Source organism: Bombina bombina, chromosome 6 (assembly GCF_027579735.1).
Source record: "Bombina bombina isolate aBomBom1 chromosome 6, aBomBom1.pri, whole genome shotgun sequence".
NCBI classification, from domain to species: domain Eukaryota; kingdom Metazoa; phylum Chordata; class Amphibia; order Anura; family Bombinatoridae; genus Bombina; species Bombina bombina.
In genome coordinates, this window is record NC_069504.1 from 778,495,806 (window position 1) to 778,523,145 (window position 27,340).

A 27,340-nucleotide genomic window follows, 5' to 3' on the forward strand; every position below is an offset into this window, starting at 1 on the left:
TTCCCAGATCGGAGCAAAAGGTGCCTCAGCGAGGCCCGTACTTGACTGTCATAATAATCACATTAGAGATAACGGAATAAAATGAAACAATCTTACCGGATTCTACGCCGTGGAACAGGAACACGGCCCTTCAAGTGTGACAAATAGTAGCATTGCCTCCGTCATGGACTTGAGAGAAGACAGCATGTAGCGAAGCCAAGTTCAGCAACGCCAAGTTGTGAATACGAGTCGGGATGATGTCGCAGGGGAAGCTCCCACTGCATCTCCGGACTTTCACTTTCGCCCAGGCCCTCCACGAGAGACTGACAGGACAAATTAAAACTCCCGTCCCATGTTGAAGGGTAGCACCCTCCATAAGAGACATATGAAAATAAAATAAAAGTAAAATAATTTTAAAGAAAACTTCGGACACATCTCTGCCAACCGCCTGGGACGAAAGACAAAGAATGACTGGAGGATAGGGGAAGTGAAAGGAGTATTTATGCCTTTTGGCTGGTGGGTCTTTGCCTCCTCCTGGTGGCCAGGTTCTTATTTACTATAAGCAATGAATGCGGCTGTGGACTCTTTCCCATTAGGAAGAAAAAGGTGCTAGAGGCGCGATATGACTACTTTAAAAAACATAATTTATGCTTACCTGATAAATTCCTTTCTTCTGTAGTGTGATCAGTCCACGGGTCATCATTACTTCTGGGATATTAACTGCTCCCCTACAGGAAGTGCAAGAGGATTCACCCAGCAGAGCTGCATATAGCTCCTCCCCTCTACGTCACTCCCAGTCATTCGACCAAGGACCAACGAGAAAGGAAAAGCCAAGGGTGAAGTGGTGACTGGAGTATAAATTAAAAAATATTTACCTGCCTTAAAAACAGGGCGGGCCGTGGACTGATCACACTACAGAAGAAAGGAATTTATCAGGTAAGCATAAATTATGTTTTCTTCTGTTAAGTGTGATCAGTCCACGGGTCATCATTACTTCTGGGATACCAATACCAAAGCAAAAGTACACGGATGACGGGAGGGATAGGCAGACTCTTTATACAGAAGGAACCACTGCCTGAAGAACCTTTCTCCCAAAAATAGCCTCCGATGAAGCAAAGGTGTCAAATTTGTAAAATTTGGAAAAAGTATGAAGCGAAGACCAAGTTGCAGCCTTGCAAATCTGTTCAACAGAGGCCTCATTCTTGAAGGCCCAAGTGGAAGCCACAGCTCTAGTAGAATGAGCTGTAATTCTTTCAGGGGGGTGCTGTCCAGCAGTCTCATAAGCTAAACGAATTATGCTACGAAGCCAAAAAGAAAGAGAGGTAGCGGAAGCTTTTTGACCTCTCCTCTGCCCAGAGTAAATGACAAACAGAGAAGACGTTTGTCGGAATTCCTTAGTTGCCTGCAAGTAAAATTTTAGAGCCCGGACTACATCCAGGTTGTGCAGTAGACGTTCCTTCTTTGAAGAAGGATTTGGGCATAAAGAAGGAACAACAATCTCTTGATTGATATTCCTGTTAGTAACTACCTTAGGTAAGAACCCAGGTTTAGTACGCAGGACTACCTTATCCGAATGAAAAATCAAATAAGGAGAATCACAATGTAAGGCTGATAATTCAGAGACTCTTCGAGCCGAGGAAATAGCCATTAAAAATAGAACTTTCCAAGATAACAACTTTATATCAATGGAATGAAGGGGTTCAAACGGAACGCCCTGTAAAACATTAAGAACAAGGTTTAAACTCCATGGTGGAGCAACAGTTTTAAACACAGGCTTAATCCTGGCCAAAGCCCGACAAAAAGCCTGGACGTCAGGAACTTCTGACAGACGTTTGTGTAACAGAATGGACAGAGCTGAGATCTGTCCCTTTAATGAACTAGCAGATAAACCCTTTTCTAAACCTTCTTGTAGAAAAGACAATATCCTAGGAATCCTAACCTTACTCCAAGAGTAACCTTTGGATTCACACCAATGTAGGTATTTACGCCATATCTTATGGTAAATCTTTCTGGTAACAGGTTTCCTAGTCTGTATTAAGGTACTAATAACTGACTCAGAAAACCCACGTCTTGATAAAATTAAGCGTTCAATTTCCAAGCAGTCAGCTTCAGAGAAGTTAGATTTTGATGTTTGAAGGGACCCTGTATCAGAAGGTCCTGTTTCAGAGGTAGAGACCAAGGCGGACAGGATGACATGTCCACCAGGTCTGCATACCAAGTCCTGCGTGGCCACGCAGGTGCTATTAGAATCACTGATGCTCTCTCTTGTTTGATTCTGGCTATCAATCGAGGAAGCAACGGGAAGGGTGGAAACACGTAAGCCATCCTGAAGTCCCAAGGTGCTGTCAGAGCATCTATCAGGACTGCTCCTGGATCCCTGGATCTGGACCCGTAACGAGGAAGCTTGGCGTTCTGTCGAGACGCCATGAGATCTATCTCTGGTTTGCCCCAACGTCGAAGTATTTGGGCAAAGACCTCCGGATGAAGTTCCCACTCCCCCGGATGAAAAGTCTGACGACTTAAGAAATCCGCCTCCCAGTTCTCCACTCCCGGGATGTGGATTGCTGACAGGTGGCAAGAGTGAGACTCTGCCCAGCGAATTATCTTTGATACTTCCATCATAGCTAGGGAGCTTCTTGTCCCTCCCTGATGGTTGATGTAAGCTACAGTCGTGATGTTGTCCGACTGAAACCTGATGAACCCCCGAGTTGTCAACTGGGGCCAAGCCAGGAGGGCATTGAGAACTGCTCTCAATTCCAGAATGTTTATTGGCAGGAGACTCTCCTCCTGACTCCATAGTCCCTGAGCCTTCAGGGAATTCCAGACGGCACCCCAACCTAGAAGGCTGGCGTCTGTTGTTACAATTGTCCAGTCTGGTCTGCTGAATGGCATCCCCCTGGACAGGTGTGGCCGAGAAAGCCACCATAGAAGAGAATTTCTGGTCTCTTGATCCAGATTCAGAGAAGGGGATAAGTCTGAGTAATCCCCATTCCACTGACCTAGCATGCACAGTTGCAGTGGTCTGAGGTGTAAGCGTGCAAAGGGTACTATGTCCATTGCCGCTACCATTAAGCCGATTACCTCCATACATTGAGCCACTGACGGGTGTTGAATGGAATGAAGAGTGCGGCAAGCACTTTGAAGTCTTGATAGCCTGTCCTCTGTCAGGTAAATCTTCATTTCTACAGAATCTATAAGAGTCCCCAGGAAGGGAACTCTTGTGAGTGGAACGAGTGAACTTTTCTTTTCGTTCACCTTCCATCCATGTGACCTTAGAAATGCCAGCACTAACTCTGTATGAGATTTGGCAGTTTGAAAGCTTGAAGCTTGTATCAGAATGTCGTCTAGGTATGGAGCTACCGAGATTCCCCGCGGTCTTAGTACCGCCAGAAGAGCACCCAGAACCTTTGTGAAGATTCTTGGCGCTGTAGCCAATCCGAATGGAAGAGCCACAAACTGGTAATGCCTGTCTAGGAAGGCAAACCTTAGGTACCGGTAATGATCTTTGTGAATCGGTATGTGCAGGTAAGCATCTTTTAAATCTACAGTGGTCATGTACTGACCCTCTTGGATCATAGGTAAAATTGTCCGAATAGTCTCCATCTTGAACGATGGAACTCTTAGGAATTTGTTTAGGATCTTTAAGTCCAGGATTGGTCTGAAAGTTCCCTCTTTTTTGGGAACCACAAACAGATTTGAGTAAAACCCCTGTCCCTGTTCCGATCGTGGAACTGGATGGATTACTCCCATTAACAAGAGCTCTTGTACGCAGCGTAGAAAAGCCTCTTTCTTTGTCTGGATTGTTGACAATCTTGACAGATGAAATCTCTCTCTTGGAGGAGAGTATTTGAAGTCCAGAAGGTATCCCTGAGATATTATCTCTAGCGCCCAGGGATCCTGAACATCTCTTGCCCAAGCCTGGGCGAAGAGAGAAAGTCTGCCCCCCACTAGATCCGATCCCGGATCGGGGGCCCTCAATTCATGCTGTTTTGGGGGCAGCAGCAGGTTTCCTAGTCTGCTTGCCCTTGTTCCAGGACTGGTTAGGTTTCCAGCCTTGTCTGTAGCGAGCAACAGCTCCTTCCTGTTTTGGTGCAGAGGAAGTTGATGCTGCTCCTGCTTTGAAATTACGAAAGGAACGAAAACTAGACTGTCTAGTCTTGGCTTTGGCTTTGTCCTGAGGCAGGGCATGGCCTTTACCTCCTGTAATGTCAGCGATAATCTCTTTCAACCCGGGCCCGAATAAGGTCTGCCCTTTGAAAGGTATATTAAGCAATTTAGACTTAGAAGTAACATCAGCTGACCAGGATTTTAGCCACAGCGCCCTGCGTGCCTGAATGGCGAATCCTGAATTCTTCGCCGTAAGTTTAGTAAGATGTACTACGGCCTCCGAAATGAATGAATTAGCTAGTTTAAGGACTCTAAGCCTGTCCGTAATGTCGTCCAGAGTAGCTGAACCAATGTTCTCTTCCAGAGACTCAATCCAGAATGCCGCTGCAGCCGTGATCGGCGCAATGCATGCAAGGGGTTGCAATATAAAACCTTGTTGAACAAACATTTTCTTAAGGTAACCCTCTAACTTCTTATCCATTGGATCTGAAAAAGCACAGCTATCCTCCACCGGGATAGTGGTACGCTTAGCTAAAGTAGAAACTGCTCCCTCCACCTTAGGGACCGTTTGCCATAAGTCCCTTGTGGTGGCGTCTATTGGAAACATTTTTCTAAATATCGGAGGGGGTGAGAACGGCACACCGGGTCTATCCCACTCCTTAGTAACAATTTCAGTAAGTCTCTTAGGTATAGGAAAAACCTCAGTACTCGTCGGTACCGCAAAATATTTATCCAACCTACACATTTTCTCTGGTATTGCAACTGTGTTACAATCATTCAGAGCCGCTAACACCTCCCCTAGTAATACACGGAGGTTTTCCAGTTTAAATTTAAAATTTGAAACATCTGAATCCAGTCTGTTTGGATCAGAACCGTCACCCACAGAATGAAGTTCTCCGTCCTCATGTTCTGCCACCTGTGACGCAGTGTCTGACATGGCCCTAATATTATCAGCGCACTCTGTTCTCACCCCAGAGTGATCACGCTTACCTTTTAGTTCTGGTAATTTAGCCAAAACTTCAGTCATAACAGTAGCCATATCCTGTAATGTGATTTGTAATGGCCGCCCAGCTGTACTCGGCGCTACAATATCACGCACCTCCCTCTGAGCGGGAGATGTAGGTACTGACACGTGATGCGAGTTAGTCGGCATAACTCTCCCCTCGTTGTTTGGTGAAATTTGTTCAATTTGTACAGATTGATTTTTATTTAAAGTAGCATCAATACAGTTAGTACATAAATTTCTATTGGGCTCCACTTTGGCATTGCAACAAATGACACAGGTATCATCTTCTGAATCAGACATGTTTAACACACTAGCAAATAAACTTGCAACTTGGAAATACAATTCAAATAGAATAATATTAAAACGTACTGTGCCTTTAAGAAGCACAGAAGATCTATGACAGTTAAAAATTAATAAATTGAAACAGTTATAGCCTCAATCCTTGTAAACAACACAACTTTAGCAAAGGTTTAATCCCATTAGCAAAGATAACAATTTCTGAAAGCAGGAAACAAATTACAGAATAAAAGTTTTTATTTCAGTCAAACTATAATTCTCACAGCTCTGCTGAGAGAAATTACCTCCCTCAAAATAAGTTTTGAAGACCCCTGAGCTCTGTAGAGATGAACCAGATCATGCAGGGAATACAATGAGTTGCTGACTGAAATATTTGATGCATAGTAAAAGCGCCCCTCCCCCACACACACAGCAGTGAGGGAGAACAGAAACTGACAGAAAAAACAGATTTAAGCAACTGCCAAGTGGAAAAATAGTGCCCAAACATTTATTCACTCAGTACCTCAGCAAATGAAAACGATTTTACATTCCAGCAAAAACGTTAAACATAATCTCTAGTTATTAAACAGCTTTATGTCTTTCTTACAGTGTAATTCTAGTGAAGTACCATTCTCCCAGAATACTGAAGTGTAAAGTATACATGACATTATATCGGTATGGCAGGATTTTCTCATCAATTCCATTGTCAGAAAATAAAAACTGCTACATACCTCTATGCAGATTCATCTGCCCGCTGTCCCCTGATCTGAAGTTTACCTCACTCCTCAGATGGCCGAGAACAGCAATATGATCTTAACTACTCCGGCTAAAATCATAGCAAAACTCTGGTAGATTCTTCCTCAAACTCTGCCAGAGAGGTAATAACACACTCCGGTGCTATTTTAAAATAACAAACTTTTGATTGAAGATATAAAACTAAGTATAATCACCATAGTCCTCTCACACGACCTATCTAGTTGCTGGGTGCAAGAGAATGACTGGGAGTGACGTAGAGGGGAGGAGCTATATGCAGCTCTGCTGGGTGAATCCTCTTGCACTTCCTGTAGGGGAGCAGTTAATATCCCAGAAGTAATGATGACCCGTGGACTGATCACACTTAACAGAAGAAATAAATATATTAAATGCACATATACAGAGTTGGCGGAAGCTCGGTTTATTCCAAGGAAATATTTTGTGATAAGAGGTCACAATTTAAAGAACCACAAACACCAGTAGAAAATCATAATCAATAAATGCATACTGAAAATATAATGCAAAAGATCATAGTTTGAATTTCAAATAAGTAGTAGATTTTTTTTTCTGACTTATTTCAAAGTTAGTTACACTTTCCTTCCCAATGTATCATTTGACAGCCAATCACAAAATGCATTGACGTATATTGTGAATTTTTGCACATGAAAATGTAAATATATAGTGGAAATATATAAAGATTGAGCACATTTAGATAATGGAAGAGAATTGGAAAGATGTTTAAAATTGTGTGCTCTGATTCATGAAAGTTTAAATTTGACTTTACTGAAAGAAGATTTTCTCTCCAGCAACATAAACATAACTCATTGCCTAATGAGTAGGGATAGGCGAGTGTGTTTATATTCGAATTCAAATGTTAGAACGAATTTTATTGTCAAAATTTGATTTACATAAGAATGAACATTCTTAAAAATTCTATAATCGAATGCTATTTTCAGTTTTTGAATTTCACTTTCGAATCTGAATGTTTATAATTAAATGTCCACATTCGAAATTTCGAATAACATTCGATTTTAACAAATACTATTCAGAAGTTCAATAGTTCATGTGGTAGAGAATTTAGTAAATCGATACATAATAGATACAAATATATCAATTTAAATGTTTGTATTTCAAAGATTGCATAATTTGAATATTACCTTTAAAGAGCATTAGAAATACTATTACAAATATATAAATTAAAATTTTTCGAATTCGAATATTGCATAATTTGAATTTAATTATTAGAAAATTACATTACAGTTAAATAAAGCATTAGAAATACTATTACATTAAACGAATGGTAGAATGTTGTACAAACATTCGAAATGAACTAACAAATGTGTACATATTTGTTTCATTTTTCGAATGTTGCAAAACATTCGCCCATCCCTACTAATGAGGTAGTAAACAAAAATCTTAATGAGATGGTACCTAGGAACTCACAGATTAGCAAAAAGGGGTGGTAGAGATGTTGGTATTATAAAGTGGCCACAGAAATGGAAATTGCACTTGCAGTAACATTGACTCTATGCCCATTTTTTTTTTTTTAACAGAATATCTAAGTATCACTTGTGCGCTATATCACGCACTACTTCAAATGATGATTAACAGTGCTAAAGCCCTTATTCCAATACATTAGAATCAACCTACTATCCCAACTATAGAAGACTGGTGTAGGAAAGTGACTTCTACTCTCTTTCTAGAAACATCTTCTAAGATGCCTGATTATTACACTTTATTTATTTATTACACTTTATTGTTTCTTTGGGAGGAATATGCTAATTCTACATGATATCTTCTAATCTGAGTAACTGCGGAAATGCTTTTAAAATATATATTATAAGTCGCTTAGAGTGGCCTTTTCCCCTTTTTCAGTGCAGCCGGATATTATCAGAAGATAGAGAGGATTTGAACTATAACTATTCATTTTTGTTTTGTTCTCGAATATGTAATCTTTTGGGGAACATTGTGTGAATTATTGTATGCAATTCTGTACTACTTTAATACAAATAAATTTAAATAAAGTGGTGCTGTTTTTTGCAAGCTATTATATAAGAGCCCATGAGCCCAAAGCTGACAATACTACTTTATAAACTAGTAAAGAAAAATAACAGGGGTATAAGGATTCTGGTACAATGTTACCTCGTCTCTGATCAGGGCACAAACTGCTGATCGCTGATTTTCTGTCAAACATATAGCATCCAGGGGACTCTGAACTGCATCAGATGAGATGAGCGAGTTGTTGCTCTGCAGAGATAAAATAAAATAAAAATAGAGATTCAGTCGGACTGTTCTTAAGATTTAATAATTATGGGTGTAAAAAAAATTAAACAAAAACTTCATTCAACTCTGCTCTTGTTTATGAAATCTCCTTGTCTATTGTTAATACATAAGCTTGTCTCATGATTCTAGGATTGTAACTGTGCAATTGACAAGTTTTACTGTGCTGTATTTGTATAAACTAAATATGTAGTAAGCAGCAAAAAATTAAACAAGAAAAAGCTAATATAATAAACAGCTGATTTGTATAAAGCAAGCTATAATTTTGTATCCATTTGATGTGGCTTTTTTTTTTAATTGGAAGAATTTATACACAACATAGCATTAGTGAATAAAACATATCAAAGACCAAATGATTTTATTTACATAAATATTTAACACAAACTAAAAAAGCTCAAATCCATAAACATCCATTTACTAGAAGAAAAAAAAGAAAAAAAAAAAGCCTCCCAGTTTGCATGCCCTGCATGTTTCTTGATATCACACGAACCAGTCACAAGGAAATGTTTAACTAACATAAATTAAGCTTACCAGATAATTTCCTTTCCTTCTGTATGGGAAGAGTCCACAGCTGTATTCCTTACATGTGGGAAATAATGAACCTGGCCGCCAGGAAGAGGCAAAGACACCCAGCCAAAGGCTTAAATACCTCCCCCCAACCTCCACATAACCCCAGTCATTCTGCTGAGGGAACAAGGAACAGTAGGAGAAATATCAGGGTGAAAAAGGTGCCAGAAGAATCATTTTAAATTTAGGGCCGCCCATCGGAGAGCACAGGCGGGAGCTGTAGACTCTTTCTATACAGAAGGAAAGGAAATTATCTGGTAAGAATAATTTATGTTTTCCTCCTTAATATGCGAAGAGTCCACGGCTGCATTCCTTTCTTGTGGGAAACATATACCCAAGTACAAGGAATGCTAACAGGAAGGAAAAAAAGAGAGGCGGACCCTAATCGGAGGGCACCACAGCCTGCAAGACCTTTCTCCCGAAGACTGCTTCAGCAGAAGCAAAAACATCAAACTTGTAAAATTTGGAAAAAGTATGTAAGGAGGACCAGGTAGCCCCTTACAAGATCTGATCCATAGAAGCCTCATTTTTGAAGGCCCAAGAGGAAACCACCGCTCTCGTAGAAAGGAAATTATCTGGTAAGCATAATTTATGTTTTCTTTCTTAATATGCGAGGAGTCCACAGCTGCATTCCTTACTTGTGGGAAACATATACCCAAGTACATGGAATGCTAACAGGAAGGAAAAAAGAGAGGCAGACCCTAATCTGAGGGCACCACAGCCTGCAAAACCTTTCTCCCGAAGACTGGAAAAGTATGTCAGGAAGACCAGCTAGCCCCTTACAAGATCTAATCCATAGAGGCCTCATTTTTGAAGGCCCAAGAGGAAACCACCGCTCTCTTAGAAAGAGCCATAATCTTCAGAGGAGGCTTATGTCCCGCTGACTCTATGCTAAACAGAAGACACTCCTCAGCCAAAAAGATAAGGACGTTGAAGAGGCATTTTGACCCCTACGCTTCCTGGAAAGGAGAACAAACAGAGAAAGAAGTTTGTCTAACTTCCTTCGTGGCCTGAAGATAGAACTTCAAGGCACATACCACATCCAGAATTACGTTGTAAATGTTCCTTCGACGAAGGAGGATTAGGACATAAGAAAGGAACCACAATCTCTTGATTGATGTTGCAAATTGACACAACCTTAGGAAGAAAACTTAATTTGGTTCGTAGAACAGTCTTATCAGCATGGAAAGCCAGATAAGGACGGACGCATTGCAAGGCAGCAATCACAGATACTCTGCGCGCAGAAGCAATAGCCAGTAGAAAAAGAACCTTCCAAGACAACAATTTAATGTCTACTTCATGCATAGGCTCCAACAGAGTCCGTTGCAAAACTTTAAGAACAAGATTTAAACTCCAAGGAGGAGCATTAGATCTAAACAAATGCCTGAACCTAGCAGAGCCTTAACAAATGACGGCACATCTGGAAGCTCAGCGAACCTCTTGTGCAGTAACACAGACAGGGCCGAAATCTGTCCCTTCAGGGGACTTGCAGAAAAGCCTGTCTCCAGTTAACCCTGGAGAACAGAATAAGTAGGTCCTCCACACCTTATGATAGATGCGACGAGCAACCAGCTTATGAGCTTGAATGAATGAATGAGAGTAAAAAAACATAATTTATGTAAGAACTTACCTGATAAATTCATTTCTTTCATATTAGCAAGAGTCCATGAGCTAGTGACGTATGGGATATACATTCCTACCAGGAGGGGCAAAGTTTCCCAAACCTCAAAATGCCTATAAATACACCCCTCACCACACCCACAAATCAGTTTAACGAATAGCCAAGAAGTGGGGTGATAAGAAAAAAAGTGCGAAAGCATAAAAAATAAGGAATTGGAATAATTGTGCTTTATACAAAAAATCAAAAACCACCACAAAAAGGGTGGGCCTCATGGACTCTTGCTAATATGAAAGAAATGAATTTATCAGGTAAGTTCTTACATAAATTATGTTTTCTTTCATGTAATTAGCAAGAGTCCATGAGCTAGTGACGTATGGGATAATGACTACCCAAGATGTGGATGTTTCCACGCAAGAGTCACTAGAGAGGGAGGGATAAAATAAAGACAGCCAATTCCTGCTGAAAATAATCCACACCCAAAATAAAGTTTAATGAAAACATAAGCAGAAGATTCAAACTGAAACCGCTGCCTGAAGTACTTTTCTACCAAAAACTGCTTCAGAAGAAGAAAATACATCAAAATGGTAGAATTTAGTAAAAGTATGTAAAGAAGACCAAGTTGCTGCTTTGCAAATCTGATCAACCGAAGCTTCATTCCTAAACGCCCAGGAAGTAGAAACTGACCTAGTAGAATGAGCTGTAATCCTTTGAGGCGGAGTTTTACCCGACTCGACATAGGCATAATGAATTAAAGATTTCAACCAAGATGCCAAAGAAATGGCAGAAGCTTTCTGACCTTTTCTGGAACCGGAAAACAGAATTTATGTTTACCTGATAAATTACTTTCTCCAACGGTGTGTCCGGTCCACGGCGTCATCCTTACTTGTGGGATATTCTCCTCCCCAACAGGAAATGGCAAAGAGCCCAGCAAAGCTGGTCACATGATCCCTCCTAGGCTCCGCCTACCCCAGTCATTCGACCGACGTAAAGGAGGAATATTTGCATAGGAGAAATCATATGATACCGTGGTGACTGTAGTTAAAGAAAATAAATTATCAGACCTGATTAAAAAACCAGGGCGGGCCGTGGACCGGACACACCGTTGGAGAAAGTAATTTATCAGGTAAACATAAATTCTGTTTTCTCCAAAATAGGTGTGTCCGGTCCACGGCGTCATCCTTACTTGTGGGAACCAATACCAAAGCTTTAGGACACGGATGAAGGGAGGGAGCAAATCAGGTCACCTAGATGGAAGGCACCACGGCTTGCAAAACCTTTCTCCCAAAAATAGCCTCAGAAGAAGCAAAAGTATCAAATTTGTAAAATTTAGTAAAAGTGTGCAGTGAAGACCAAGTCGCTGCCTTACATATCTGATCAACAGAAGCCTCGTTCTTGAAGGCCCATGTGGAAGCCACAGCCCTAGTGGAATGAGCTGTGATTCTTTCAGGAGGCTGCCGTCCGGCAGTCTCGTAAGCCAATCTGATGATGCTTTTAATCCAAAAAGAGAGAGAGGTAGAAGTTGCTTTTTGACCTCTCCTTTTACCAGAATAAACAACAAACAAAGAAGATGTTTGTCTAAAATCCTTTGTAGCATCTAAATAGAATTTTAGAGCACGAACTACATCCAAATTGTGCAACAAACGTTCCTTCTTTGAAACTGGATTCGGACACAAAGAAGGCACGACTATCTCCTGGTTAATGTTTTTGTTAGAAACAACTTTCGGAAGAAAACCAGGTTTAGTACGTAAAACCACCTTATCTGCATGGAACACCAGATAAGGAGGAGAACACCGCAGAGCAGATAATTCTGAAACTCTTCTAGCAGAAGAAATTGCAACCAAAAACAAAACTTTCCAAGATAATAACTTAATATCAACGGAATGTAAGGGTTCAAACGGAACCCCCTGAAGAACTGAAAGAACTAAATTGAGACTCCAAGGAGGAGTCAAAGGTTTGTAAACAGGCTTGATTCTAACCAGAGCCTGAACAAAGGCTTGAACATCTGGCACAGCTGCCAGCTTTTTGTGAAGTAACACAGACAAGGCAGAAATCTGTCCCTTCAAAGAACTTGCAGATAATCCTTTCTCCAAACCTTCTTGAAGAAAGGATAGAATCTTAGGAATTTTTACCTTGTCCCAAGGGAATCCTTTAGATTCACACCAACAGATATATTTTTTCCATATTTTGTGGTAGATTTTTCTAGTTACAGGCTTTCTGGCCTGAACAAGAGTATCAATGACAGAATCTGAGAACCCTCGCTTTGATAAGATCAAGCGTTCAATCTCCAAGCAGTCAGTTGGAGTGAGACCAGATTCGGATGTTCGAACGGACCTTGAACAAGAAGGTCTCGTCTCAAAGGTAGCTTCCATGGTGGAGCCGATGACATATTCACCAGGTCTGCATACCAAGTCCTGCGTGGCCACGCAGGAGCTATCAAGATCACCGATGCCCTCTCCTGATTGATCCTGGCTACCAGCCTGGGGATGAGGGGAAACAGCGGGAATACATAAGCTAGTTTGAAGGTCCAAGGTGCTACTAGTGCATCTACTAGAGTCGCCTTGGGATCCCTGGATCTGGACCCGTAGCAAGGAACCTTGAAGTTCTGACGAGAGGCCATCAGATCCATGTCTGGAATGCCCCACAATTGAGTAATTTGGGCAAAGATTTCCGGATGGAGTTCCCACTCCCCCGGATGAAATGTCTGACGACTCAGAAAATCCGCTTCCCAATTTTCCACTCCTGGGATGTGGATTGCAGACAAGTGGCAGGAGTGAGTCTCCGCCCATTGAATGATTTTGGTCACTTCTTCCATCGCCAGGGAACTCCTTGTTCCCCCCTGATGGTTGACGTACGCAACAGTCGTCATGTTGTCTGATTGAAACCGTATGAACTTGGCCTTTGCTAGCTGAGGCCAAGCCTTGAGAGCATTGAATATCGCTCTTAGTTCCAGAATATTTATCGGGAGAAGAGATTCTTCCCGAGACCAAAGACCCTGAGCTTTCAGGGGTCCCCAGACCGCGCCCCAGCCCACCAGACTGGCGTCGGTCGTGACAATGACCCACTCTGGTCTGCGGAAGCTCATCCCCTGTGACAGGTTGTCCAGGGACAGCCACCAACGGAGTGAATCTCTGGTCCTCTGATCTACTTGTATCGTCGGAGACAAGTCTGTATAGTCCCCATTCCACTGACTGAGCATGCACAGTTGTAATGGTCTTAGATGAATTCGCGCAAAAGGAACTATGTCCATTGCCGCTACCATCAAACCTATTACTTCCATGCACTGCGCTATGGAAGGAAGAGGAACAGAATGAAGTATTTGACAAGAGTTTAGAAGTTTTGATTTTCTGGCCTCTGTCAGAAAGATCCTCATTTCTAAGGAGTCTATTATTGTTCCCAAGAAGGGAACCCTTGTTGACGGAGATAGCGAACTTTTTTCTACGTTCACTTTCCACCCGTGAGATCTGAGAAAGGCCAGGACAATGTCCGTGTGAGCCTTTGCTTGTGGAAGGGACGACGCTTGAATCAGAATGTCGTCCAAGTAAGGTACTACTGCAATGCCCCTTGGTCTTAGCACCGCTAGAAGGGACCCTAGTACCTTTGTGAAAATTCTTGGAGCAGTGGCTAATCCGAACGGAAGTGCCACAAACTGGTAATGCTTGTCCAGGAATGCGAACCTTAGGAACCGATGATGTTCCTTGTGGATAGGAATATGTAGATACGCATCCTTTAAATCCACCGTGGTCATGAATTGACCTTCCTGGATGGAAGGAAGAATTGTTCGAATGGTTTCCATTTTGAACGATGGAACCTTGAGAAACTTGTTTAGGATCTTGAGATCTAAGATTGGTCTGAATGTGCCCTCTTTTTTGGGAACTACGAACAGATTGGAGTAGAACCCCATCCCTTGTTCTCCTAATGGAACAGGATGAATCACTCCCATTTTTAACAGGTCTTCTACACAATGTAAGAATGCCTGTTTTTTTATGTGGTCTGAAGACAATTGAGACCTGTGGAACCTCCCCCTTGGGGGAAGCCCCTTGAATTCCAGAAGATAACCTTGGGAGACTATTTCTAGTGCCCAAGGATCCAGAACATCTCTTGCCCAAGCCTGAGCGAAGAGAGAGAGTCTGCCCCCCACCAGATCCGGTCCCGGATCGGGGGCCAACATCTCATGCTGTCTTGGTAGCAGTGGCAGGTTTCTTGGCCTGCTTTCCTTTGTTCCAGCCTTGCATTGGCCTCCAGGCTGGCTTGGCTTGAGAAGTATTACCCTCTTGCTTAGAGGACGTAGCACTTGGGGCTGGTCCGTTTCTGCGAAAGGGACGAAAATTAGGTTTATTTTTGGCTTTGAAAGACCTATCCTGAGGAAGGGCGTGGCCCTTGCCCCCAGTGATATCAGAGATAATCTCTTTCAAGTCAGGGCCAAACAGCGTTTTCCCCTTGAAAGGAATGTTAAGCAATTTGTTCTTGGAAGACGCATCCGCTGACCAAGATTTTAGCCAAAGCGCTCTGCGCGCCACAATAGCAAAACCAGAATTTTTCGCCGCTAACCTAGCCAATTGCAAAGTGGCGTCTAGGGTGAAAGAATTAGCCAATTTGAGAGCATGAATTCTGTCCATAATCTCCTCATAAGAAGAAGAATTATTATTGAGCGCCTTTTCTAGTTCATCGAACCAGAAACACGCTGCTGTAGTGACAGGAACAATGCATGAAATTGGTTGTAGAAGGTAACCTTGCTGAACAAACATCTTTTTAAGCAAACCTTCTAATTTTTTATCCATAGGATCTTTGAAAGCACAACTATCTTCTATGGGTATAGTGGTGCGTTTGTTTAGAGTAGAAACCGCCCCCTCGACCTTGGGGACTGTCTGCCATAAGTCCTTTCTGGGGTCGACCATAGGAAACAATTTTTTAAATATGGGGGGAGGGACGAAAGGTATACCGGGCCTTTCCCATTCTTTATTTACAATGTCCGCCACCCGCTTGGGTATAGGAAAAGCTTCGGGGGGCCCCGGGACCTCTAGGAACTTGTCCATTTTACATAATTTCTCTGGAATGACCAAATTCTCACAATCATCCAGAGTAGATAACACCTCCTTAAGCAGAGCGCGGAGATGTTCCAATTTAAATTTAAATGTAATCACATCAGGTTCAGCTTGTTGAGAAATTTTCCCTGAATCTGAAATTTCTCCCTCCTGGCCCCCTCAGACTGGTGTAGGGGCACTTCAGAACCAATATCATCAGCGTCCTCATGCTCTTCAGTATTTTCTAAAACAGAGCAGTCGCGCTTTCGCTGATAAGTGGGCATTTTGGCTAAAATGTTTTTGATAGAATTATCCATTACAGCCGTTAATTGTTGCATAGTAAGGAGTATTGGCGCACTAGATGTACTAGGGGCCTCCTGAGTGGGCAAGACTGGTGTAGACGAAGGAGGGGATGATGCAGTACCATGCTTACTCCCCTCACTTGAGGAATCATCTTGGGCATCATTTTCTCTAAATTTTGTGTCACATAAATCACATCTATTTAAATGAGAAGGAACCTTGGCTTCCCCACATACAGAACACAGTCTATCTGGTAGTTCAGACATGTTAAACAGGCATAAACTTGATAACAAAGTACAAAAAACGTTTTAAAATAAAACCGTTACTGTCACTTTAAATTTTAAACTGAACACACTTTATTACTGCAAATGTGAAAAAGTATGAAGGAATTGTTAAAAATTCACCAAAATTTCACCACAGTGTCTTAAAGCCTTAAGAGTATTGCACACCAAATTTGGAAACTTTAACCCTTAAAATAACGGAACCGGAGCCGTTTTTATATTTAACCCCTTTACAGTCCCTGGTATCTGCTTTGCTGAGACCCAACCAAGCCCAAAGGGGAATACGATACCAAATGACGCCTTCAGAAAGTCTTTTCTATGTATCAGAGCTCCTCACACATGCATCTGCATGTCATGCTTCCCAAAAACAAGTGCGCAATAGAGGCGCGAAAATGAGACTCTGCTTATGATTAGGGAAAGCCCCTAGAGAATAAGGTGTCCAATACAGTGCCTGCCGGTTATTTTACATAGTTCCCAAGATTAAAATAATTCCTCAAGGCTATGGGGTATAAAATATGCTTATATATAAATCGTTTTAGCCCAGAAAATGTCTACAGTCTTAAAAGCCCTTGTGAAGCCCTTTTTTCTTTATGTAATAAAAATGGCTTACCGAATCCCATAGGGAAAATGACAGCTTCCAGCATTACATGGTCTTGTTAGAATGTGTCATACCTCAAGCAGCAAAAGTCTGCTCACTGTTTCCCCCAACTGAAGTTAATTCCTCTCAACAGTCCTGTGTGGAAACAGCCATCGATTTTAGTAACGGTTGCTAAAATCATTTTCCTCTTACAAACAGAAATCTTCATCTCTTTTCTGTTTCAGAGTAAATAGTACATACCAGCACTATTTTAAAATAACAAACTCTTGATTGAATAATAAAAACTACAGTTAAACACTAAAAAACTCTAAGCCATCTCCGTGGAGATGTTGCCTGTACAACGGCAAAGAGAATGACTGGGGTAGGCGGAGCCTAGGAGGGATCATGTGACCAGCTTTGCTGGGCTCTTTGCCATTTCCTGTTGGGGAGGAGAATATCCCACAAGTAAGGATGACGCCGTGGACCGGACACACCTATGTTGGAGAAAAGACGACAAATAGACTAGAAGTCTTTCGGAAAGACTTAGTAGCTTCAACATAATATTTCAAAGCTCTAACAACATCCAAAGAATGCAACGATTTCTCCTTAGAATTCTTAGGATTAGGACATAATGAAGGAACCACAATTTCTCTACTAATGTTGTTGGAATTCACAACCTTAGGTAAAAATTCAAAAGAAGTTCGCAACACCGCCTTATCCTGGTGAAAAATCAGAAAAGGAGATTCACAAGAAAGAGCAGATAATTCAGAGACTCTTCTGGCAGAAGAGATGGCCAAAAGGAACAAAACTTTCCAAGAAAGTAATTTAATGTCCAATGAATGCATGGGTTCAAAAGGAGGAGCTTGAAGAGCCCCCAGAACCAAATTCAAACTCCAAGGAGGAGAAATAGACTTAATGACAGGCTTTATACGAACCAAGGCTTGTACAAAACAATGAATATCAGGAAGATTAGCAATCTTTCTGTGAAAAAGAACAGAAAGAGCAGAGATTTGTCCTTTCAAGGAACTTGCGGACAAACCTTTATCTAAACCATCCTGAAGAAACTGTAAAATTCTCGGAATTCTAAAAGAATGCCAGGAAAAATGATGAGAAAGACACCAAGAAATATAAAAGTCTTCCAGACTCTATAATATATCTCTCTAGATACAGATTTACGAGCCTGTAACATAGTATTAATCACAGAGTCAGAGAAACCTCTTTGACCAAGAATCAAGCGTTCAATCTCCATACCTTTAAATTTAAGGATTTGAGATCCTGATGGAAAAAAGGACCTTGCGACAGAAGGTCTGGTCTTAACGGAAGAGTCCACGGTCGGCAAGAGGCCATCCGGACAAGATCCGCATACCAAAACCTGTGAGGTCATGCTGGAGCTACCAGCAGAACTAACGAGCATTCCTTCAGAATCTTGGAGATTACTTATGGAAGAAGAACTAGAGGCGGAAAGATATAGGCAGGATGATACTTCCAAGGAAGTGATAATGCATCCACTGCCTCCGCCTGAGGATCCCGGGATCTGGACAGATACCTGGGAAGTTTCTTGTTTAGATGAGAAGCCATCAGATCTATTTCTGGAAGTTCCCACATTTGAACAATCTGAAGAAATACCTCTGGGTGAAGAGACCATTCGCCCGGATGCAACGTTTGGCGACTGAGATAATCCGCTTCCCAATTGTCTATACCTGGGATATGAACCGCAGAGATTAGACAAGAGCTGGATTCCGCCCAAACCAGAATTCGAGATACTTCTTTCATAGCCAAAGGACTGTGAGTCCCCCCCTGATGATTGATGTATGCCACAGTTGTGACATTGTCTGTCTGAAAACAAATGAACGATTCTCTCTTCAGAAGAGGCCAAGACTGAAGAGCTCTGAAAATTGCACGGAGTTCCAAAATATTGATCGGTAATCTCACCTCCTGAGATTCCCAAACCCCTTGTGCCGTCAGAGACCCCCAACACAGCTCCCCAACCTGTAAGACTTGCATCTGTTGAAATTACAGTCCAGGTCTGAAGAACAAAAGAAGCCCCCTGAACTAAACGATGGTGATCTGTCCACCACGTCAGAGAGTGTCGTACAATCGGTTTTAAAGATATTGAGATATCTTTCTGTAATCCCTGCACCATTGGTTCAGCATACAGAGCTGAAGAGGTGGCATGTGAAAACGAGCAAAGGGGATCGCGTCCGATGCAGCAGTCATAAGACAAAGAATTTCCATGCATAAGGCTACCGAAGGGAATGATTGTGACTGAAGGTTTCGACAAGCTGAAATCAATTTTAGACGTCTCTTGTCTGTCAAAGACAGAGTCATGGACACTGAATCTATCTGGAAACCCAAAAAGGTTACCCTTGACTGATGAATCAATGAACTTTTTAGTGAATTGATCCTCCAACCATGATCTTGAAGAAACAACACAAGTCGATTCGTATGAGATTCTGCTAAATGTGAAGACTGAGCAAGTACCAAGATATTGTCCAAATAAGGAAATACCACAATACCCTGTTCTCTGATTACAGACAGAAGGGCACCGAGAACCTTTGTAAAAATTCTTGGAGCTGTAGCTAGGCCAAAGGGCAGAGCCACAAACTGGTAATGCTTGTCCAGGAAAGAGAATCTCAGAAACTGATAGTGAACTGGATGAATCGGAATATGCAGATATGCATCCTGTAAATCTATTGTAGACATATAATGCCCTTGCTGAACAAAAGAAGGGAGGGAGCAAATCAGGTCACCTAAATGGAAGGCACCACGGCTTGCAAAACCTTTCTCCCAAAAATAGCCTCAGAAGAAGCAAAAGTATCAAACTTGTAAAATTTGGTAAAAGTGTGCAGTGAAGACCAAGTCGCTGCCCTACATATCTGATCAACAGAAGCCTCGTTCTTGAAGGCCCATGTGGAAGCCACAGCCCTAGTGGAATGAGCTGTGATTCTTTCGGGAGGCTGCCGTCCGGCAGTCTCGTAAGCCAATCTGATGATGCTTTTAATCCAAAAAAGAGAGAGAGGTAGAAGTTGCTTTTTGACCTCTCCTTTTACCTGAATAAACAACAAACAAGGAAGATGTTTGTCTAAAATCCTTTGTAGCATCTAAATAGAATTTTAGAGCGCGAACAACATCCAAATTGTGCAACAAACGTTCCTTCTTTGAAACTGGTTTCGGACACAGAGAAGGTACGATAATCTCCTGGTTAATGTTTTTGTTAGAAACAACTTTTGGAAGAAAACCAGGTTTAGTACGTAAAACCACCTTATCTGCATGGAACACCAGATAAGGAGGAGAACACTGCAGAGCAGATAATTCTGAAACTCTTCTAGCAGAAGAAATTGCAACTAAAAACAAAACTTTCCAAGATAATAACTTAATATAAACGGAATGTAAGGGTTCAAACGGAACCCCCTGAAGAACTGAAAGAACTAAATTGAGACTCCAAGGAGGAGTCAAAGGTTTGTAAACAGGCTTGATTCTAACCAGAGCCTGAACAAAGGCTTGAACATCTGGCACAGCTGCCAGCTTTTTGTGAAGTAACACCGACAAGGCAGAAATCTGTCCTTCAGGGAACTTGCAGATAATCCTTTTTCCAATCCTTCTTGAAGGAAGGATAGAATCCTAGGAATCTTAACCTTGTCCCAAGGGAATCCTTTAGATTCACACCAACAGATATATTTTTTCCAAATTTTGTGGTAAATCTTTCTAGTTACAGGCTTTCTGGCCTGAAACAAGAGTATCGATAACAGAATCTGAGAATCCTCGCTTCGATAAAATCAAGCGTTCAATCTCCAAGCAGTCAGCTGGAGTGAAACCAGATTCGGATGTTCGAACGGACCTGAACAAGAAGGTCTCGTCTCAAAGGTAGCTTCCAAGGTGGAGCGATGACATATTCACCAGATCTGCATACCAAGTCCTGCGTGGCCACGCAGGAGCTATCAAGATCACCGACGCCCTCTCCTGATTGATCCTGGCTACCAGCCTGGGGATGAGAGGAAATGGCGGGAACACATAAGCTAGTTTGAAGGTCCAAGGTGCTACTAGTGCATCCACTAGAGCCGCCTTGGGATCCTGGATCTGGCCCCGTAGCAAGGAACTTTGAAGTTCTGACGAGAGGCCATCAGATCCATGTCTGGAATGCCCCACAGGTGAGTGACTTGGGCAAAGATTTCCGGATGGAGTTCCCACTCCCCCGGATGCAATGTCTGACGACTCAGAAAATCCGCTTCCCAATTTTCCACTCCTGGGATGTGGATAGCAGACAGGTGGCAGGAGTGAGACTCCGCCCATAGAATAATTTTGGTCACTTCTTCCATCGCTAGGGAACTCCTTGTTCCCCCTGATGGTTGATGTACGCAACAGTTGTCATGTTGTCTGATTGAAACCGTATGAACTTGGTCCTCGCTAGCTGAGGCCAAGCCTTGAGAGCATTGAATATCGCTCTCAGTTCCAGAATATTTATCGGTAGAAGAGATTCTTCCCGAGACCAAAGACCCTGAGCTTTCAGGGATCCCCAGACCGCGCCCCAGCCCATCAGACTGGCGTCGGTCGTGACAATGACCCACTCTGGTCTGCGGAATGTCATCCCTTGTGACAGGTTGTCCAGGGACAGCACCAACGGAGTGAGTCTCTGGTCCTCTGATTTACTTGTATCTTCGGAGACAAGTCTGTATAGTCCCCATTCCACTGACTGAGCATGCACAGTTGTAATGGTCTTAGATGAATGCGCGCAAAAGGAACTATGTCCATTGCCGCTACCATCAACCCGATCACTTCATGCACTGAGCTATGGAAGGAAGAGGAACGGAATGAAGTATCCGACAAGAGTCTAGAAGTTTTGTTTTTCTGACCTCTGTCAGAAAAATCCTCATTTCTAAGGAGTCTATAATTGTTCCCAAGAAGGGAACCCTTGTTGACGGGGATAGAGAACTCTTTTCCACGTTCACTTTCCAACCGTGAGATCTGAGAAAGGCCAGGACGATGTCGTGTGAGCCTTTGCTTGAGGAAGGGACGACGCTTGAATCAGAATGTCGTCCAAGTAAGGTACTACGCAATGCCCCTTGGTCGTAGCACAGCTAGAAGGGACCCTAGTACCTTTGTGAAAATCCTTGGAGCAGTGGCTAATCCGAAAGGAAGCGCCACGAACTGGTAATGTTTGTCCAGGAATGCGAACCTTAGGAACCGATGATGTTCCTTGTGGATAGGAATATGTAGATACGCATCCTTTAAATCCACCGTGGTCATGAATTGACCTTCCTGGATGGAAGGAAGAATAGTTCGAATGGTTTCCATCTTGAACGATGGAACCTTGAGAAACTTGTTTAAGATCTTGAGATCTAAGATTGGTCTGAACGTTCCCTCTTTTTTGGGAACTATGAACAGATTGGAGTAGAACCCCATCCCTTGTTCTCTTAATGGAACAGGATGAATCACTCCCATTTTTAACAGGTCTTCTACACAATGTAAGAACGCCTGTCTTTTTATGTGGTCTGAAGACAACTGAGACCTGTGGAACCTCCCCTTGGGGGAAGTCCCTTGAATTCCAGAAGATAACCTTGGAGACTATTTCTAGCGCCCAAGGATCCAGAACATCTCTTGCCCAAGCCTGAGCGAAGAGAGAGAGTCTGCCCCCCACCAGATCCGGTCCCGGATCGGGGGCCAACATTTCATGCTGTCTTGGTAGCAGTGGCAGGTTTCTTGGCCTGCTTTCCCTTGTTCCAGCCTTGCATTGGTCTCCAAGCTGGCTTGGCTTGAGAAGTATTACCCTCTTGCTTAGAGGACGTAGCACTTTGGGCTGGTCCGTTTTTACGAAAGGGACGAAAATTAGGTCTATTTTTTGCCTTGAAAGGCCGATCCTGAGGAAGGGCGTGGCCCTTACCCCAGTGATATCAGAGATAATCTCTTTCAAGTCAGGGCCAAACAGGTTTTCCCTTGAAAGGAATGTTTAGTAGCTTGTTCTTGGAAGACGCATCAGCCGACCAAGATTTCAACCAAAGCGCTCTGCGCGCCACAATAGCAAACCAGAATTCTTAGCGCTAACCTAGCCAATTGCAAAGTGGCGTCTAGGGTGAAAGAATTAGCCAATTTAAGAGCATTGATTCTGTCCATAATCTCCTCATAAGGAGGAGAATCACTATCGAGCGTCTTTATCAGCTCATCGAACCAGAAACATGCGGGCTGTAGCGACAGGGACAATGCATGAAATTGGTTGTAGAAGGTAACCCTGGCAGGATAGTCCTTACAGTTACCATTTTGAATGTTGGTATCCTTACATAACGATTCAATATTTTTAGATCCAGAACTGGTCTGAAAGAATTCTCCTTCTTTGGTACAATGAAGAGATTCGAATAAAACCCCAGCCCCTGTTCCAGAACTGGAACTGGCATAATTACCCCAGCCAACTCTAGATCTGAAACACATTTCAGAAATGCTTGAGCTTTCACTGGGTTTACTGGGACACGGGAAAGAAAAAATCTCTTTGCAGGAGGTCTTATCTTGAAACCAATTCTGTACCCTTCTGAAACAATGTTCTGAATCCAAAGATTGTGAACAGAATTGATCCAAATTTCTTTGAAAAAACGTAATCTGCCCCCTACCAGCTGGGCTGGAATGAGGGCCGCACCTTCATGTGGACTTAGAAGCTGGCTTTGCTTTTCTAGAAGGCTTGGATTTATTCCAGACTGGAGATGGTTTCCAAACTGAAACTGCTCCTGAGGATGAAGGATCAGGCTTTTGTTCTTTGTTGAAACGAAAGGAACGAAAACGATTATTAGCCCTGTTTTTACCCTTAGATTTTTTATCCTGTGGTAAAAAAGTTCCTTTCCCACCAGTAACAGTTGAGATAATAGAATCCAACTGAGAACCAAATAATTTATTACCCTGGAAAGAAAGGGAAAGTAGAGTCGATTTAGAAGACATATCAGCATTCCAAGTTTTAAGCCATAAAGCTCTTCTAGCTAAAATAGCTAGAGACATAAACCTGACATCAACTCTGATAATATCAAAAATGGCATCACAGATAAAATTATTAGCATGTTGAAGAAGAATAATAATATTATGAGAATCATGATCTGTTACTTGTTGCGCTAAAGTTTCCAACCAAAAAGTTGAAGCTGCAGCAACATCAGCCAATGATATAGCAGGTCTAAGAAGATTACCTGAACACAGATAAGCTTTTCTTAGAAAGGATTCAATTTTCCTATCTAAAGGATCCTTAAAGGAAGTACCATCTGCCGTAGGAATAGTAGTACGTTTAGCAAGGGTAGAAATAGCCCCATCAACTTTAGGGATTTTGTCCCAAAACTCTAATCTGTCGGACGGTACAGGATATAATTGCTTAAAACGTTTAGAAGGAGTAAATGAATTACCCAAATTATTCCATTCTCTGGAAATTACTTCAGAAATAGCACCAGGAACAGGAAAAACTTCTGGAATAACCACAGGAGATTTAAAGACCTTGTCTAAACGTTTAGATTTAGTATCAAGAGGACCAGAATCCTCAATTTCTAATGCAATTAGGACTTCTTTAAGTAAAGAACGGATAAATTCCATTTTAAATAAATATGACAATTTATCAGCATCAACCTCTGAGACAGAATCCTCTGTATCAGAAGAATCATTAGAATCAGAATGATGATGTTCATTTAAAAATTCATCTGTATAAAGAGAAGTTTTAAAAGACTTTTTATGTTTACCAGAAGGAGGAATAACAGACATAGCCTTCTTAATGGATTCAGAAACAAAATCTCTTATGTTATCAGGAACACTCTGAACATTAGATGTTGATGGAACTGCAACAGGTAATGGTACTTTACTAAAGGAAATATTTTCTGCATTAACAAGTTTGTCATGACATTTAATACAAACAACAGCTGGAGGAACAACTACCAAAAGTTTACAGCAGATACACTTAGCTTTGGTAGTTCCAGCACCAGGCAGCGATTTTCCAGTAGTATCTTCTGACTCAGTTGCAACGTGGGACATCTTGCAATATGTAATAGAAAAAACAACATATAAAGCAAAATTGATCAAATTCCTTAAATGACAGTTTCAGGAATGGGAAAAAATGCCAGTGAACAAGCATCTAGCAACCAGAAGCAATAAATGAGACTTAAATAAAGTGGAGACAAAATTGACGCCCATATTATTTGGCGCCTAAATGCTATTAGCGCCAAAAATGACGCCACATCCGGAACGCCGACATTTTTGGCGCGAAAAACGTCAAAAATGACGCAACTTCCGGCGACACGTATGACGCCGGAAACAGAAAAACATTTTCGCGCCAAGAAAGTCCGCGCCAAGAATGACGCAATAAAATGAAGCATTTTCAGCCCCCGCGAGCCTAACAGCCCACAGGGAAAAAGTCAAATTTTAAGGTAAGAAAAAAATGATCGATTCAAATGCATTATCCCAAATATGAAACTGACTGTCTGAAATAAGGAAATGTTGAACATCCTGAGTCAAGGCAAATAAATGTTTGAATACATATATTTAGAACTTTATAAAAAAAAGTGCCCAACCATAGCTTTAGAGTGTCACAGAAAATAAGACTTACTTACCCCAGGACACTCATCTACATGTTGTAGAAAGCCAAACCAGTACTGAAACGAAAATCAGCAGAGGTAATGGTATATATATATATATAAGAGTATATCGTCGATTTGAAAAGGGAGTTAAGAGATGAATCTCTACGACCGATAACAGAGAACCTATGAAATAGACCCCGTAGAAGGAGATCATTGAATTCAAACAGGCAATACTCTCCTCACATCCCTCTGACATTCACTGCACGCTGAGAGGAAAACCGGGCTCCAACCTGCTGCGGAGCGCATATCAACGTAAAATCTAGCACAAACTTACTTCACCACCTCCATAGGAGGCAAAGTTTGTAAAACTGATTTGTGGGTGTGGTGAGGGGTGTATTTATAGGCATTTTGAAGTTTGGGAAACTTTGCCCCTCCTGGTAGGAATGTATATCCCATACGTCACTAGCTCATGGACTCTTGCTAATTACATGAAAGAAACATAATTTATGCTTACCTGATAAATTTATTTCTCTTGTGATGTATCGAGTCCACGGATTCATCCTTACTTGTGGGATATTCTCCTCCCCTACAGGAAGTGGCAAAGAGAGCACCCACAGCAGAGCTGCCTATATAGCTCCCCCCTTAGATCCACCCCCCAGTCATTCGAACGAAGGCTAGGAAGAAAAAGGAGAAACCATAGGGTGCAGTGGTGACAAAGTTTAAAAATAAAAATATATATGCCAGTCTTAAAAAACAGGGCGGGCCGTGGACTCGATACATCACAAGAGAAATAAATTTATCAGGTAAGCATAAATTATGTTTTCTTTTGTAAGATGTATCGAGTCCACAGATTCATCCTTTACTTGTGGGATACCAATACCAAAGCTTTAGGACACGGATGAAGGGAGGGACAAGACAGGGACCTTAAACGGAAGGCACCACTGCATGTAGAACCTTTCTCCCAAAAATAGCCTCCGAAGAAGCAAAAGTATCGAATTTGTAAAATTTGGAAAAAGTATGAAGCGAAGACCAAGTCGCAGCCTTACAAATCTGTTCAACAGAAGCCTCATTTTTAAAAGCCCATGTGGAAGCCACAGCTCTAGTAGAATGAGCAGTAATCCTTTCAGGAGGCTGCCGTCCAGCAGTCTCATAGGCCAAACGGATGATGCTTTTCAGCCAAAAGGAAAAAGAGGTAGCCATAGCCCTTTGACCTCTCCGTTTACCAGAATAAACAAAAAACAAAGAAGATGTTTGACGGAAATCTTTAGTTGCTTGTAAGTAGAATTTTAAAGCACGAACCACATCAAGATTGTGTAACAGACGTTCCTTCTTAGATGAAGGATTAGGACACAAAGAAGGAACCACAATCTCTTGATTGATATTCTTATTAGAAACAACCTTAGGAAGAAACCCAGGTTTGTTACGTAAAACCACCTTATCTGCATGGAAAACAAGGTAAGGGGAATCACATTGTAAAGCAGATAGCTCAGAAACTCTTCGAGCCGAAGAGATAGCTACTAAAAAACAAAACTTTCCAAGATAGAAGCTTAATATCTATGGAATGCATAGGTTCAAACGGAACCCCTAGAAGAACTTTATGAACTAAGTTTAGGCTCCATGGCGGAGCAACAGGTTTAAATACAGGCTTGATTCTGACCAAAGCCTGACTAAATGCTTTAACGTCTGGGACATCTGCCAGACGTTTGTGAAGTAGAATAGAGAAAGCAGATATTTGAACTTTAAGAGAACTAGCAGATAATCCCTTCTCCAAACCTTCTTGGAGAAAAGACAATATTCTAGGAATCCTAATCTTACTCCACGAGTAACCTTTGGATTCACACCAATAAAGATATTTGCGCCAAATCTTATGATAAATCTTCCTGGTGACAGGCTTTCTAGCCTGAATCAGGGTATCAATGACCGATTCGGAGAAACCACGCTTTGATAAAATCATGCGTTCAATCTCCGAGCAGTCAGACGCAGAGAAATTAGATTTGGATGCGTGAACGGGCCTTGAATTAGAAGGTCCTGCATCATTGGCAGAGTC

The 27,340-nt window shown here is 41.9% G+C and overlaps 1 protein-coding gene across 2 annotated transcripts in view; it reads right to left on the minus strand.

Annotated features, from left to right (window-relative positions):
- TACC1 (transforming acidic coiled-coil containing protein 1) overlaps positions 1–27,340 on the minus strand; it is a 280,191-nt gene that overhangs the window by 69,452 nt on the left and 183,399 nt on the right. For both annotated transcript variants that reach the window (XM_053718086.1, XM_053718085.1), the window contains exon 7: positions 8,264–8,368. In XM_053718086.1, coding sequence (XP_053574061.1) covers positions 8,264–8,368 — 105 coding nt within the window. The remainder of the gene's footprint in view (positions 1–8,263; positions 8,369–27,340) is intronic.